This window comes from Callorhinus ursinus, unplaced genomic scaffold, assembly GCF_003265705.2.
Source record: "Callorhinus ursinus isolate GAN/ISIS: 27379988/994484 unplaced genomic scaffold, GSC_fseal_2.0 scaffold2, whole genome shotgun sequence".
Taxonomy (NCBI): domain Eukaryota; kingdom Metazoa; phylum Chordata; class Mammalia; order Carnivora; family Otariidae; genus Callorhinus; species Callorhinus ursinus.
Genome location: NW_027397064.1, coordinates 6778319 through 6792810, shown reverse-complemented (window position 1 = coordinate 6792810; position 14492 = coordinate 6778319). Strand labels below are relative to the sequence as shown.

The following is a 14492-nucleotide window of genomic DNA, read 5'->3' as shown; positions in this document are numbered from 1 at the left end:
TGTTATGCTGAGTGAAATAAGTCAATCAGAGAAAGACATGTATCATATGACCTCACTGATATGAGGAATTCTTTTTTTTTTTTTTAAGATTTTATTTATTTATTTGACAGAGAGAGACAGCGAGAGCAGGAACACAAGCAGGGGGAGTGGGAGAGGGAGAAGCAGGCCTCCCGCCGAGCAGGGAGCCCGATGCGGGACTCGATCCCAGGACCCTGGGATCATGACCTGAGCCAAAGGCAGACGCTTAACGACTGAGCCACCCAGGCGCCCCATGATATGAGGAATTCTTAATCTCAGGAAACAAACTGAGGGTTGCTGGAGTTGGGGTGGGGTGGGAGGGATGGGGTGGCTGGGTGATAGACATCGGGGAGCATATGTGCTATGATGAGCACTGTGAATTATGCAAGACTGTTGAATCACAGATCTGTACCTCTGAAACAATGCAATATAAGAAAAAAAAAAGAAGACGATAGCAGGAAGGGAAGAATGAAGGGGGGAAAACTGGAGGGGGAGATGAACCATGAGAGACAATGGACTCTGAAAAACAAACTGAGGGTTCTAGAGGGGAGGGAGGTGGAGGGATGGGTTAGCCTGGTGATGGGTATTAAGGAGGGCACGTTCTGCAGGGAGCACTGGGTGTTATGCACAATGAATCATGGAACACTACATCAAAAACTAATGATGTAATGTATGGTGATTAACATAACAATAAAAAATTTAAAGGAAAAAATTTAATAATTTTACCTCAATATAATTGGTTTCCCTTGTCATCCTTATTTTTTAAAAGTTTTAAAGTAATCTCTACACCCAACATGGGGTTCAAACTCACAACTCTGAGATTAAGAGTCACATGCTCCCAACTGAGCCAGCCAGTTGCCCCTGTATTCCTTTCTTTTAAATAAATAATTTTGAGAATATTATTCTGAGAGGTTCAAAGGCTTTTCCAGAATCCCCTATACACAAACGTTAAGAACTTTAAAAATATATGTTAAGAACTCCTGGCCTAGATTCTCTCCTGCTATCACAGCTTTCCCTACTTGGAGGAAGCAGTTTCTCCAGGGTCCCTTCATTCAGCCCTTACTGAGTACCTACCATGTGTCAGGCACTGTCCTAGGCCCAAGACCCAGAACAATGAACAAAACCGAGCCCCTCTACTCAGAGCTGTCAGGGACATGTGTGTTTTCACATTTCCATGTGGAGGGACCAGTAACAGAGGAACTCTCCAGGACTTTACCCTCAGTTGCTGGGTTACCTGACCTGAGGGGGACAGCCACCAACTCACATCTATCAATTGGAGAGAATGAGATCCTTTCTGTTGAAAGGATCTAATCCTAGGGCTGTTCTTTTCTTTCCCTCTCCACCTCAGCCCAGTATCACAAAGCCGCCACTCTACTGTGCCCATTTTTCTCAGGATGGAAGGAGAGATCATCTATCAGATGCTGCAGATAAGCAGTTGGACAGAAGCCACAATGCTGGGGAAAAGGAGTGGGAGGCAGGAGTGTGGTCCTTCTCAAAGTTTGGCAATGAAGGGAAGTGGAAATAACTGGGTGGGGAGGTCGGGTCAGTGGACAATCTTAATTTATTTGGCAGAGAGAGAGAGAACACAAGCAAGGGAGGCAGTAGACAGAGGGAGAGGGAGAAGCAGGCTCCCTGCTGAGCAGGGAGCCCAATATGGGGCTCAATCCCAGAACGCCGGGATCATGACCTGAGCAGAAGGCAGATGCTTAACCGAGCCACCCGGGTGCCCCAGGGGACCCCTTTTTTTTTTATGAGAAAAGTTTTGGCACTTTTTTAGGCTGAGGGGAGACAGAGATTGAGATACAAGAGATCATTAGTGAACCAAGCTCAGAAAAATGGGGTAACTCTGAGAAAGGGCACAAGACAAGCGTTCAATAAAATGGGAGCTGTGGATTCTACTGCATCTCTCAGTGTGCTGAGTGGACTTCCTTGCAGAGTCCCAAGCCCCAACACTTAACCTGGGGGTAAATTTGAAGTTAAAAACACATTGGCCTTGGGGGGCACCTGGGTGGCTCAGATGGTTAAGTGTCTGCCTTCGGCTCAGGTCATGATCCCCAGCTGGGGCCCTGGGATTGAGCCCCACGTCGGGCTGAGCCTGCTTCTCCCTCTCCCCCTACTTGTGTGCGCTCTCTCAAAAGAATAAATAAAATCTTTTCGCGCGCGCGCGCGCGCACACACACACACACACACACACACACACACACACACACGCCTGAAACGAAGCCTCAGGTTTCACATCCTTGTGGGTGTGCTGCCACCTGCTGGAAGAATGACAGAAGCAGCGACAACCATTTGCTAAAGGGAACCGCTTTTCTAAAATGGCTGCAAAATCTTCACCCAACCCACCAAATCCAAAACCAGCCTCAGGGAGGCCTAGGATTAAGGTATTTATTTGCAGGATTCCAGTCCCTAAATAGAAACCTGAATGCTCCTCTCTGGCTTTCCAGGGCTACCAACACCCTCCAACCTCCTCTCCATTCCACACCAGTCAGACCACCATCTCTGGAACAAGCAGTAGTAAGGGCTGGCTGGACCATCACCCTTAATGGTGATGAACCAAATAGAAAATGAACCTTTATTTTCTGCCCACAGCAGGTTTACAGAGGGGCTGAGGTAAATGCCTGGCATACCCCAGGCACAGTATCAGGGGCACTCTTTGGAATCAGAATTCACTCATTCTAGGTGGCTCCATTGGTTAAGCATCTTCTGTTCACATCATGATCTCAGGGTCCTGTGATCAAGCCCTAGGATGGGCTCTCTGGTCAGCTGGCAGTCAGCTTCTCCCTCTCCTTCTGTGCACTCTCTTAAATAGTATACATGTAAGAGGAACTCTTAATGGTCCAGTAGGTTTCCCTTCCCTCCAGCAAGGAACCCACAAGATCCCCAAGTCTGGGGTGGTCAAATCCTATTTAACAGCATTTGAGTAGTACTTGAGCATTGGCTGTGCTGGGCCTGGGCCTACAGCAACCCCAATTCATGTTCCTAATGGCCAAATACCTTTTCAGGTATAAACCTGCAAGCCTGCTAGTCAAGAATAGGCAACCAGGGAAAGCACCTACGTAGGCAACGGCTGTAGGGTCACAAAAGCCCTAGTCCTCCTTTGCTGGGTCTTGGGATCTTAACACCAACCTCACAGGCCTTCTTACAAGTCCAGTGGTGGGGCATTCATCTGCCATTGATACGAATTTTGAACACCATTCACTTTTGCTGTAACTTAAGAGCTAACAGACTTAACCCACAATATTCTTTATTTGCTCCAATTCAAACTTTGGAATCTAGACAAACAGGATGCCAAGGTTTTTAGGTTTGGCTGTCAGAGAATGTACCCCTGCTGGCTTGAGCTTTCTTCACAGCAGCACCTAACTTCCACTGGCAAGCTCACCCTCCAAGGTGGCCATTGGTCCTCTACATCCACAGTACTTGCATCAGGACTGGTTTAAGTCATGGATGACAACACGGAGCTTAGATTTCCTCATCCCACAGTGCAACTCAAACAGGACAAAACAGAACTGTCCATTTCCTTGACTGCCCTCTAAGCCTAAAAAATTCTGTGTGTGTACATATATACATATATATATACACACACACACGTATTTTTTAAAGAATTTTATTTTTAAGCAATTTCTACACCGACTGTGGGGCTCAAACTCACAACCCTGAGACCAAGAGTTGCATGCTAACTAGCCAGGTGCCCCTTCTACATTTTGACTACTCTGATTAAAACAGGTGCTTAGAGTCCATGGGCGTTCGGATTTGGATGGCTAGGTTTAAAATCTCTGCTCTGTTATCATCTGGGCCACTGTTTAGTAATCCTGTTAATCCCTTGGCATAGACCTTTCATATGGCCCTTAACCTTAATCAGAGGTAGATGGGACAAGGAGTACTTATGTTAGGGAGTACGAACATAGTCTAATACCAAAGTTCTTTCTCATCGGTTTAACCTGAAGTTGTTGGTGGACTTGGTAGTTTCCTCCCCAGGCTCACAGTCCCAAAGCCCCCACTGGTCCAGTCATCTGGCACAAGTTCTATTGAGTCACTGCCAATTTCAATGGGTCCACGCTCTCAGCTGCATGCCTCAGGAGGCCTGACCAATGTGCTCCTGGACCCTCTCCAGAACTTCTTCAGCATATCTGATATCCTCAGGCCTGCTACAAGCAGGTAAGCCATAGCAGATTGCCAACAAGCCTTTCATGTCACCTTACCAGCCATTTCACCAAATCTTGTAGCCAGGATACTTGACACCAATTTACCAAGCATTTCCGGAAGGGGTGGTGGGATGGATCTGGAGTGGCAGAGCTGGCTTTGCCATGCTCTACCTTCAGTAATAGTCCAGGAGAAACACTCTAGGAAGTACAAGTCTGGCACCAGAGTTTAGGACTTTTAATTTGTCCCAAAGTTGCTGAAGCAAAAATCATGATAAAACATTCTGCTTTCCTTTACAACCCCCCAACGCAAAAAACAAAAACAAAACTATTTGTAGGAAAAAAATGGTTTTGTACATGGGAAGAAACAATATAAATTCAAAACTTACAGATAAGGATTAGCTCTATCACTCATCTCTTTAAAAAGTTTATATGAATATCCAGTCAAAACCAACAGGGTTATCTCCCTTGAAATGTTATCTATACGAATTTCCAAGTAGACCACAGGACTGTACTGTCTTGGAATGTCCTCAGAAGGCTCTGTCATTGATCAGGTAACAGAGTAAAAACCCCAGAGTCCTTTTCTTTCAAACAGAAGAGGGAAAGACAGAGGGATTGAAGAAACTATTCAAACTTCGTCTTCTTTCCTTGTGGCTTGTGGTCTCCCCCTCCTCCTCTGCCTCCTCGGAAGCCTCCTCGCCCTACAAGAAGGCAAGACATTCATTAAAGAATGAGTGCAAAGCTGCCAGGATTCCTCCCTTCCCCAGAGTGATCAGTGAAAACTTGTGAGACAGGGTACCATGGGCTCTGAGCACATTCCAAAGTGCATATGCCACAGTAACCAGGGCATACAAAAGGAAGACCCCCAGCCTTCTTACCTCCAAAGCCTCCCCGGCCTCTGCCACCAAATCCACCTCGGCCTCCTCTGCCACCACCTCGGCCTCCAAAGCCACCTCGGCCTCCACCACGGCCTCCAAAGCCACCTTCACCCTTAGGCTTGGCCCAGTCCAAAGTAACTTTGTTTCCATCAATTTCACCATCTTCCATGGCCTCCTTGGCAGCTTTGGCATCTTCCTCACTGTTGAAGTCTACAAAACCAAACCTAAAATGCCGAGTGAAATTGCCCATTATAGAACACATACTGAACAAGTGCCCAGATTAACCGCACATGCTAGACACTGATCCCATAGGAAGCAGACTTGCTCAACTGAGAAAGACCCAAATAATACAGCAGCTACCTATGGAAGGTTGAAACTGGTTTTACTGACTGCTTGAACCTCAGAAATGTCTCACAAAACAGCAAAATATACCTCTGTGAAGACAGAAGGTAAAATAATGCAACTGTGAATTGTCTCTTCTTCTCGTGCGAATCCATAAACTGCCACCAATGGACAGAAAGGAGCTCAATGAGAAGATGTGCTAGATGGGAGATCTCCACTTAGCAGACACGGAACATTCCCTGCTCATCTTACCCTTTGGAAGACCCAGTCTCCCGGTCAGTGACTATCCTTGCCCGAACAGAGCCATCAAATGACTCCTTTAATGTCTCTTCTGTAGTATCCTCAGACAGACCTTTGACAAACAAAGTTTTGGACGGCTCTATGGAAGAAAAATTGTACATTTTACCTAAAGCCACAATTCATAATAACCAGATGCTGGCTTTCAATAATGTCCAGTATAAGACTACTGGCCAAGAATGCTCATCTTAGCAGATGCTAGCCTTTCACTTAAAAGCTGAAAAAAAGCAGCTAAAAGCAACTTAGCAAACTAGTGCTGAATTAAAAAAGGCATACAACCACCACCATCTTAAGCTTACATTGATTACTAGAGCAGCTCAGATCCTGTCTCAGATCCTTTATGGAAAGCAGAAGTAATGCAAACAAGGCAGACAGCAATCCCTAAGCAGGCAGCTTTTTACAATTACTGCACAGGGCAGTAACCAGGGGCAGATGTACTGCTCGGAGAAGACAGCTGGATCAGAACTTGACTATCTAGAGGAATTTTCTTGAGATTTCATCAATTGTTTTCTCAGATAATCAGTCATCATATCCAGTATCCTCACTTAGCAACAAGAGGAAAACAAAAATGTTCGTCTCTAAATTGGACAAAAAAACCCGAACCAAACAAAACAGAACAAAACAAAAAACATGCAGCAATGCACCGAGCAGTGCTGACCCACAACACCACACCCTATTAAATATAACTCACGGCTCCGGGCATTAGGTGATCCTCTGGGTCCTTGCAACTCCAGTCTGATTGCTCTGCCCTCAATTTCCCTTTTATTACAGGAATTTAAAGCTTCTTTAGCATCTTCAAATGAAGCAAATTCTATAAATGCATACCTGAGGATGAACAATCAATACTTAGAGCAAGTTACCAAGCACATGGCTCCTATGCTATTATCTAACGCCACCAAGCCTTTTACCTCAAAGAGATACTTAAGTCATGCTCTTTATACAAATTTGTGGAGCTGAAGTCATTCAGCTTCCGGTAACAGGAAAAAATAACTTTACCCCCCCCTTTTAGATCTATGCAAGACATTCTTAGAGCCCATAATTGATAACCTGAAGACACTAGTTATTTTACCCTTTAGATTTGCCATTTTGGTTCTGGGGCACTTTAATAAAAGTTGCCTTCTCAAATACTTCCTGAAGGGTTTCTTCTGTTGCATTGTAAGAGAGGTTGCTTAAAACCAGTGTTTTTGATTCACCTACAAAAAAAAAAAAGTGCCAAATGAAGACTGAAGCAATGGTCCCCAAGTTTAGTCACGGCTACAACACCTTACTCAAGAACTTCCACACTGGGAAGAGTTAACATACCAATGTTGATGCAGGTGGACTTCCACCTGTTAGTCATACTGAGTACTTGTCATGCACGATTTCATTCGTTACCTAGAGATAAAGCTACCTGTCTGCATCTTCCTACAACATTCTAATTTAAAAATGCACACTAATTAAGTAAAAAGCATACATATCAAAGGAAACTAATTTGTCTATGTTCTAATGCAAAAGGACTCCGTATAGCTCTCACTCAAGACACTGAGCTATTAATTACAAAGAGGTGTAACTTGTTTGATGTCAATCTACAAGGTTTCACCCATCAATCCTGGGATTCCCTAAGTTCTTACCACTCCAAGTGCTATTCTTGCCGCCTCTAGAGTCGTGACTTTGACCCTTCTCTCCGGTGTAGAACAGGGAGATAGCCCGCCCATCTATCTCTGTGCCCTGCTTTTCTTCCAAGGTTTTTTCTGCATCAGCTTCGGTCTTAAATTCAATATAAGCAATCCTGCAAAACAGTGGGGGGGAAAAACCATATTCTTCTAACACAAATGTTTTAATCTCAGCAACAGAAACTCGTTTCAAATGAGTACAATAAAAACTGAAATGTTCTGGTTTTCTGCCATGTTCCGCTTCTCAATTAAACTTTCCTCCCATACAACACAAGGTTGCCAAGTACACCTAGAACATTTGCTCCTGGTCTCCCCACCTCACTGCATAACTACTATTACTTACAAAGCTTGGCACACTGCACAGTACTTTATACATACCAACTCGCCTTTTAAAAAAATCACACTATGGATTAAATATATTATCTCCACTGTACAGACAGGAAATGGAAGCACTGATTAAAGGTTAATTTGCCCAGTATCACACACCGTGGAAAGTGAGATCAAAATTTCTTTTACGAAATCAGGGAAATGCATTAATTTAAATAAAACTCAACCTTCCATAGACACAAAACATACCCTTTACTCTTTCCATCCTTGCTGACTAATCTGATCTCCGCAGCATCTTCAAATACTTCTTTTAATTCATCCTGAGTAACTTTGTAAGGCAGATTTTTAGCCAAAAGTGTTCTTGCATCTCGATCTAGATAAAAAAGACAAAACTGGAAACATACAGCCTAAAAGACACTCTCCTCACCCACAAAGACCAACTAATGGAAAAGTTCTGTTCAAATAATTTGAGATCCTACAATATATAAGGCACTCTGCTAATATGGAGATGCAGCAGTGGAAAAACACAAGCTGCTGTTGTAATTGAAATCAAACTTTGTGCTGAATACTTAGAGCGGAGCTCAAACTAAAATAGGTGCTCAATATTTTTTGAATTAAAAAACCATCAACATACATTTTGAAACACGGCAAGTGAACAGAGAGAAGCTAAAGGATACGAAGAGCGTAGCTGGGACGCACTCTAGTTCCAGTGAGGAAAGACCTCTCTATAGTTAACCAATTCTTTTTTTAATGAAGTCTATTCTTGCTTACCTGACTCAGGAATTTATATCACCAGCAAGCAGTGGATTTAACAGTTGAACTCACTTAATTCTCACATTATAAGGAAACCCAAAAGAAAAAAACTAAACTATTTAGTCTGGCCACTTAGCTCCAACTAGATACATATCCGTTAACAAGTTAGAGAGCAGTATCACAATCACCTAAAGCCTTACATACCTTTCTTACTGTCTTTTCCCTTTGGTTTTTCTAGTTTAATTTCGTTGCCGAAGACTTTTAAACCAGTGAGTTCCAAGGCTTTTTCCAGGTCTTCAGCAGATTCAAAATCCACATAGCCAAACTTCCTTTAAGGCGGTAAGATGAAAAAAGCAAAAATTATGAGTGGGGGAAAATCCCACAAAAACACAAGCTATAGACCACATGCCGGGCAAGCAGTAACACTAATGTGAGGATGCAAACAAAAGGATCAAATTAAAACAAAAACACCTACAGTATTAACAGAAGTCAAGGCTCTATAAACTGTTGCTACTACAGCGTAAGGTGTAAATACTGATGCGAGTTTACCTTTGAGGTCTTATTAGCCATACTGCTCATAACAATTGATATTAACCGACAAAAAGAACCTGTTTTAAGCACTAAGAAAATCCTACCTAAAAGCATTAACCATTACAGCTCTTCAAATCCAGTACTCTTACATACATACATATATATTCTTTTTCTTAAAGACTTTATTTATCTGACAGAAAAAGACACAGCAAGAGAGGAAACACAGGCATGGGGTGTGGGAGAGAGAGAAGCAGGCCCCCCGCGGAGCAGGGAGCCCGACGTGGGGCTCAATCCCAGGACCCTGGGGACCATGACCTGAGCCGAAGGCAGATGCTCAACGACTGAGCCACCCAGGCGCCCCTCTCGTGCATTTTTAAAGATTTTATTTATCTGAGAGCACGCACAAACATGGGGGCGGGGGGTGGCAGGCTCCCTACTGAGGGAGCCCAATGCGGGGCTGGATCCCAGGACCGAGATCATGACCTGAGCCGAAGGCAGACACTTAACCGACTGAGCCACTCAGGGGCCCCAAATCCAGTATTTTGAGATGGTTCTAGAAGCTTAAGCATCAAATCTCCTAACTTATTAAAAATTTAGAACAAAATTTAAAGATTTTGGAAACATCAATTTGGGATTTTATATTTTGATAATCTGGTAACTTAATTCATTAATCTCTAATATTTGAAGACTTGCAAACCCAAAAGTAACGTGCAGAACTCCCTCATACTCACCTAGACACACCAATTCTGACATCCACAACGGCAAGATCATTTTTAGCAAAAAGGTCACTGATGCCCGTTTTTAATTCAGGAGCAGATTTACTGAAGTTCAGGTTTCCAACAAAAAGATTGAATGACGTAGTCGGTTCCGTAGCTGTGCAAAACACAAACTCAAATTAGTCTACTTGTAAAGTATGGCATAAGCTTAAACTTCCAGTCTGCCATTTCCACACAGAGCACATCAGACATCACAGTATCACATCAGGTTTCAGTATTAAGTCCCTTTGTTGTTCATCACTTGTGCTATCTATCAGGCATCCTAACCCTCCCCAATCCCCCCCCATTCCCCGGTCACCTTCTACTTTCTGCTTCTTGGCTTCTGGAGCTGCTTTCTGTTTGGCCATTTCCTTCTTTCGTTTTCCAGGTGCTTCTTTAACAGGCTCTGAACAACATTTCAAGCAATCTCGTTACCAGTGAGGAGCCACACAGAATGGCAGGCCTCCCCCTACCCTTTCTAAGTTACCTCTGTACCCAACATGTGGCTCGAACTCATGACCTCAGTCAAGAGTTGCATGCTCTAGCAACTGAGCCAGCCAGATGCCCCTTGAAGTGTCTCCTTCAAATTTTTAGAAGCCAACTTGATTACCTTCCTCCTCCTCCTCCTCCTCCTCTTCCTCGTCGTCATCCTCCTCTTCCTCATCGTCATCGTCATCTTCCTCCTCCTCCTCCTCCTCTTCATCTTCGTCCTCAGCTGTGCTCTTGGCCTTCACAGGAACAGCTTTTGCAGGGGCTTTCTTCCCTTTGGCTGGCGTAGTCTCCATAGCATCTTCTTCAGAGTCTAAAAGTGATGCAACTTAGTCAAACACTCAGGAGAATTCTACCAAAACAGTATTAGTTCTAGGAAAATCTAACGGAGACATACTCCCATCAATGCCCCTGTGCTTAGCAAATGATGGAAGGCAGTGAGATTACTTGGAAGCAAAAGGCTCCATTACGAAAAATGCTCACAGAATGTGCCGTTGTAAGCGCCTCCTCAGGGGCAGGCAGTGATTGTGGGTAAGCCTAGCGTGCCGCCAACACCCCAGAAAACCCCTGGAACGGTTTTCGCCTAACTCCCAGGTCGTCACGGAACCCACAGAAGATGGAGCATTACTACCGAAACTCACCCCTGACGGATCTTACAAAAGGGGCCCAAGAACCAACGAAAGAACTCCTAACCGTCTTCCTCCTCGTCGTCGTCGTCCTCGTCGTCGTCATCCTCGTCGTCCTCGTCGTCGTCGTCGTCCTCCTCCTCGTCCGAGGCAGGGCCAGCCGCAGCTGCCTTCATCACCGCGGGCTCGAACTCGTCCTCGTCGTCGTCATCCTCGTCCTCGTCGTCGTCGTCCTCGTCACTGTCGTCCTCGTCGTCGTCGTCGCTGTCCTCCTTCCTGGCGTTCTTGCCGTTCTTTGCTCCCTTGGCCGGGGCGGCCGCTCCCTTCTTACCAGGAGCTGCTCCCAGTGCCTTGCCTGCTGCGGCCCCCTTCTTGCCAGGTGTCGCTACCGCTTTGGCCGGCACAACGGTCTTCTTGGCTGGCGTGGCCACTGCCTTTTTGCCAGGGGTGACAACTGCTTTCTTGGCTGGTGTGGCAACTGTGACTTTTTTTGTCGGGGAAACCATCACCTTCTTTGCTGGAGCTGTGGTGGCAGCCTTCTTGCCTTTTTTCTGAGGAATGATAACCTGAAGAATAAATAAAACCAAACGTAAGTCTGTTGCCAAACCCAAAAAGACAGCTCGGTGTCATGAGCCGGTACTGAACCCTGGAACTGGCGCTGGCTCCAGACCACGCGCAGGAGGATGTACGCTAGCGGGCTCAACTACAGGCCCGGGACACGGGCCCCGCCGTGTGCCGGAAAGGAGACCCTTCAACGTCAAGTCCAATGCTCAAGCATACGGAACCCCTCCTTAACAGTTAAAGTACCTCACACATCACAACCCCATCTTTAAAGCAGCACAGCCTAACGCGGACTCCGACGACAGGCCGCGCGGACCCCACCTGCCACCGTGTGACAGCCTTAGGCAACGCTTTAAAAAAAAAAAATCCTAAGCCTCAACTTCTTTCTCCCGTGAAGGTAACAGCACCAACCTCACATATTGTTAGAGATTATGAGTTGACGTATGTAACTGTTAAGTCCTGCACATAAAAAGTTCTACTCGTTAAGTGCTACTAAATCATTTAGAAGTCCTAGAGTGGGTGGCGCTATAAAGTTCATTGAATGCTCATTATTAAAACCAAAAAATAAAACGAGTATCAAATACACTGGACAGTTAGCCCCTGCAAAATTAATACAAAAAGTGAGCATCTTAGGCTTGATAAAAACCGTTATTCACCTACATTTAAGTTATACTTTTTGCTCACTGCTGGTTTTATCGGGTAATGTATTATCAGTAAAACCTCGATTAAATCCTACACAAGAAATCTGAGCACAAATACAATAGTTGTCTTTACAGTGAACAAACAGGAACCAGGAATGGTAACAGGTTATACACAAAAAGAGGTGGCAACCCTCAACCCACACCAAGAGGTACAGTAACCAGTATCACTAAGCTCATACACAATGAACAGAGACTAAATCCCGCTTAGAGGCTGGGAAAATAATTAAAATAACCACTATTATTATTCTGGTAAAGCTAACCTCAAACCTGAATACAATGCACAGCAATGCCACTCAACAGTTAACAGTCCAGGCTGTTTATTCATCTAGTATGTTAGGTTAACATACTCAAACTAGAAAAATGTCACTAGTTAGTTAACAAAACATGTAACACCAAGCCCTGAACAGTGCTCATGGAAAGGAGACTCCCAATCTTTTCTCTCAAATCCAAATACTTACCTGTATCAACATGTCAATGAAGGGCTTGGGAAACAATCATGTCAGCAGGCCATGGATGAAGGAATATAATCTTACTTTTGTCAATATTTTCAGACATCTAATACCACCTGTTTTAACTCTCCATTTCCTAGTGGAACACACGTCTGCATTAAGTCGTATATAATTACCTCTTCTCCGCTGCTATCATCATCTTCATCTTCTGACATTTCCTCATCTTCACTGTCTTCTTCTACCTCCTTTGGGGGAGGAGCCATTTTCTTGGGGTCACTTTGATTTTTACCAGCCTAAAATAGACATTTAGCACATTACACCTACATCTCAGACCATTCATATTTTGCCACCATTCTTTAGAAAAAAGCAGTCATCTCCCTTTCTTAAAATCCGTCTTTCCTACTGCTAGATATTAAAATAAAAATATAAACTGTTATTGAGGTCAACGTTAAAACAAACTGTCAACCCCCACTCCATTATTCCTGTCACGTTTTACAAAAAGGACCCGAGAATGGAAAGGCAGCTACAAGGAAAATTATCTCCCTCCTCCTTCTGCCTTCGTTAAGCACATCCGTTTTTTAAAACTATACTTGCAGCATCAACCATTACCTCAGACGTGAATTTAATAAACTACAACTGGCCAATTTTAACGGCAAACAATCCGCAGCCCTTCACCGAGGGCGGGGAACTACACCTGAAAAAAAGCCTTTGGTAAATTCTGGCACCACATCCTACACTGTCGCCTGAATCCAAATTCGGGGGAGGATCTTTAAGACAACTTTTTTTTTTTTTTTTTTAAATCAGACCTTAACCTCACTACAGCTTTGGTCTTCCCATAAACTTCCCTCCCGTGGTAACAACCCCGCCCCTTCCAGGCCCGGCGGGGCCACGTGGGGATACCCCGCAGGTCCCCATGTGCGCGCAGCACGGCACAGAAAGCACGAGGCTGGGCCTCCTCCTGGAGCCCACCTCGTGTCCGCCTGCCTGGCCGGAGCCGACATCCCGTGGGCCGCAGGGCCTCCACCTAAAGCAATCCCGCCGCTTTTCCACCTCACCGCCAGGTCCCCTCCGCAGACGCCGGGGCACACGCGGCGCGCGGCCCACGTGGCGGGCCGCGCGCTGGGGCACGTGCGTCAGGAGGCGGGGTCCCGTTTGGGCCAGCCGCAGGAGTTTGGCATCATCCCTCCACCCCGGGGCCCAGCGCCCCCTCCCCAATCAGTCTTGAAGTCTTTCCGCGCCCCATCAACCACCCGCGGAACTTGCCGAAGCTCTTCACCTCTCCACCAAATAGCCAAAAGCCGCGAGACCTCCCCACTAATCGCGCGAGATTTCCCGCAGCATGGCGCCCTCGAACGCGCCCGGGACGGCGCGCAGGCCCTCCTCCTCGCGGCGCCGCGCGCGCGCTCCTCAGAAAGCAGGCCTCAACGTCCATGCTTGCGCAAGCCGTCTTCTTACCTTTGCGAGCTTCACCATGATGGCGGCTTATGCCGACAGACTGTGTGGCGAGCGAGTGGCGCAGACGAGCCCAGAGAAACCCAAGCGACGTCGATGGCGGCCGCTGGTACAGAAGATCCCGGAGCGCGTACACTTGGCTGCTAGCTAGAGCTCGAGACTGAGGCGAAAGACTGAGCCTGCCCAGTAATCGCCTCTGGAAAGGCGACGACGGCCCCCTCGTGACTCCGTCTCGACCAATCAGAGGTTGCGCCCATCCCCTGGACCAATCGCGAGCCTCTACCCAAGAACGGCGCGGGGCGGGGCGCAGGCGGGAGTGGGCGGGCCGAGGCGGGCAGGGGAGGGGGAGGGGATTCGGTGGCGGCGCCCTGGGGGCGGGACTTGCTTTGTGCAAGGCCGGCGCTGATTGGGTAGTGAGAGCGCGGTTCCTGAAGTGCCCCTCCGCGGCTCGCTGTCCGGGCGCCTGCGCTGTGGGACGGACGTTTTTGGCGCCGCTCGTTCCTGAGCCCCGGGCTGTTG

At 46.2% G+C, this 14492-nt stretch overlaps 1 protein-coding gene and 3 non-coding genes across 4 annotated transcripts; all 4 read right to left on the bottom strand.

The window, feature by feature from the left end:
• Window positions 1-4383: 4383 nt before the first annotated feature.
• On the bottom strand, window positions 4384-14159 carry NCL (nucleolin). Its single transcript, XM_025889729.2, has 14 exons — window positions 13977-14159; window positions 12698-12814; window positions 10878-11376; window positions 10306-10497; window positions 10015-10101; window positions 9672-9813; window positions 8614-8738; window positions 7906-8029; window positions 7288-7445; window positions 6747-6870; window positions 6369-6502; window positions 5633-5759; window positions 5039-5262; window positions 4384-4861 (listed from the first exon to the last, which is right to left on the bottom strand). Exons 1-14 carry the CDS (start codon window positions 13992-13994, stop codon window positions 4785-4787), a joined length of 2148 nt encoding a protein of 715 aa, XP_025745514.1. The 5' UTR covers window positions 13995-14159; the 3' UTR covers window positions 4384-4784.
• On the bottom strand, window positions 5443-5576 carry LOC112807970 (small nucleolar RNA SNORA75). The gene has a single exon (XR_003204218.1). It is a non-coding gene; the product is annotated as a small nucleolar RNA SNORA75 (small nucleolar RNA).
• On the bottom strand, window positions 6132-6212 carry LOC112808003 (small nucleolar RNA SNORD20). The gene has a single exon (XR_003204225.1). It is a non-coding gene; the product is annotated as a small nucleolar RNA SNORD20 (small nucleolar RNA).
• LOC112807998 (small nucleolar RNA SNORD82) lies at window positions 9896-9964 on the bottom strand. Its single transcript, XR_003204224.1, has one exon. It is a non-coding gene; the product is annotated as a small nucleolar RNA SNORD82 (small nucleolar RNA).
• Window positions 14160-14492: the final 333 nt, after the last annotated feature.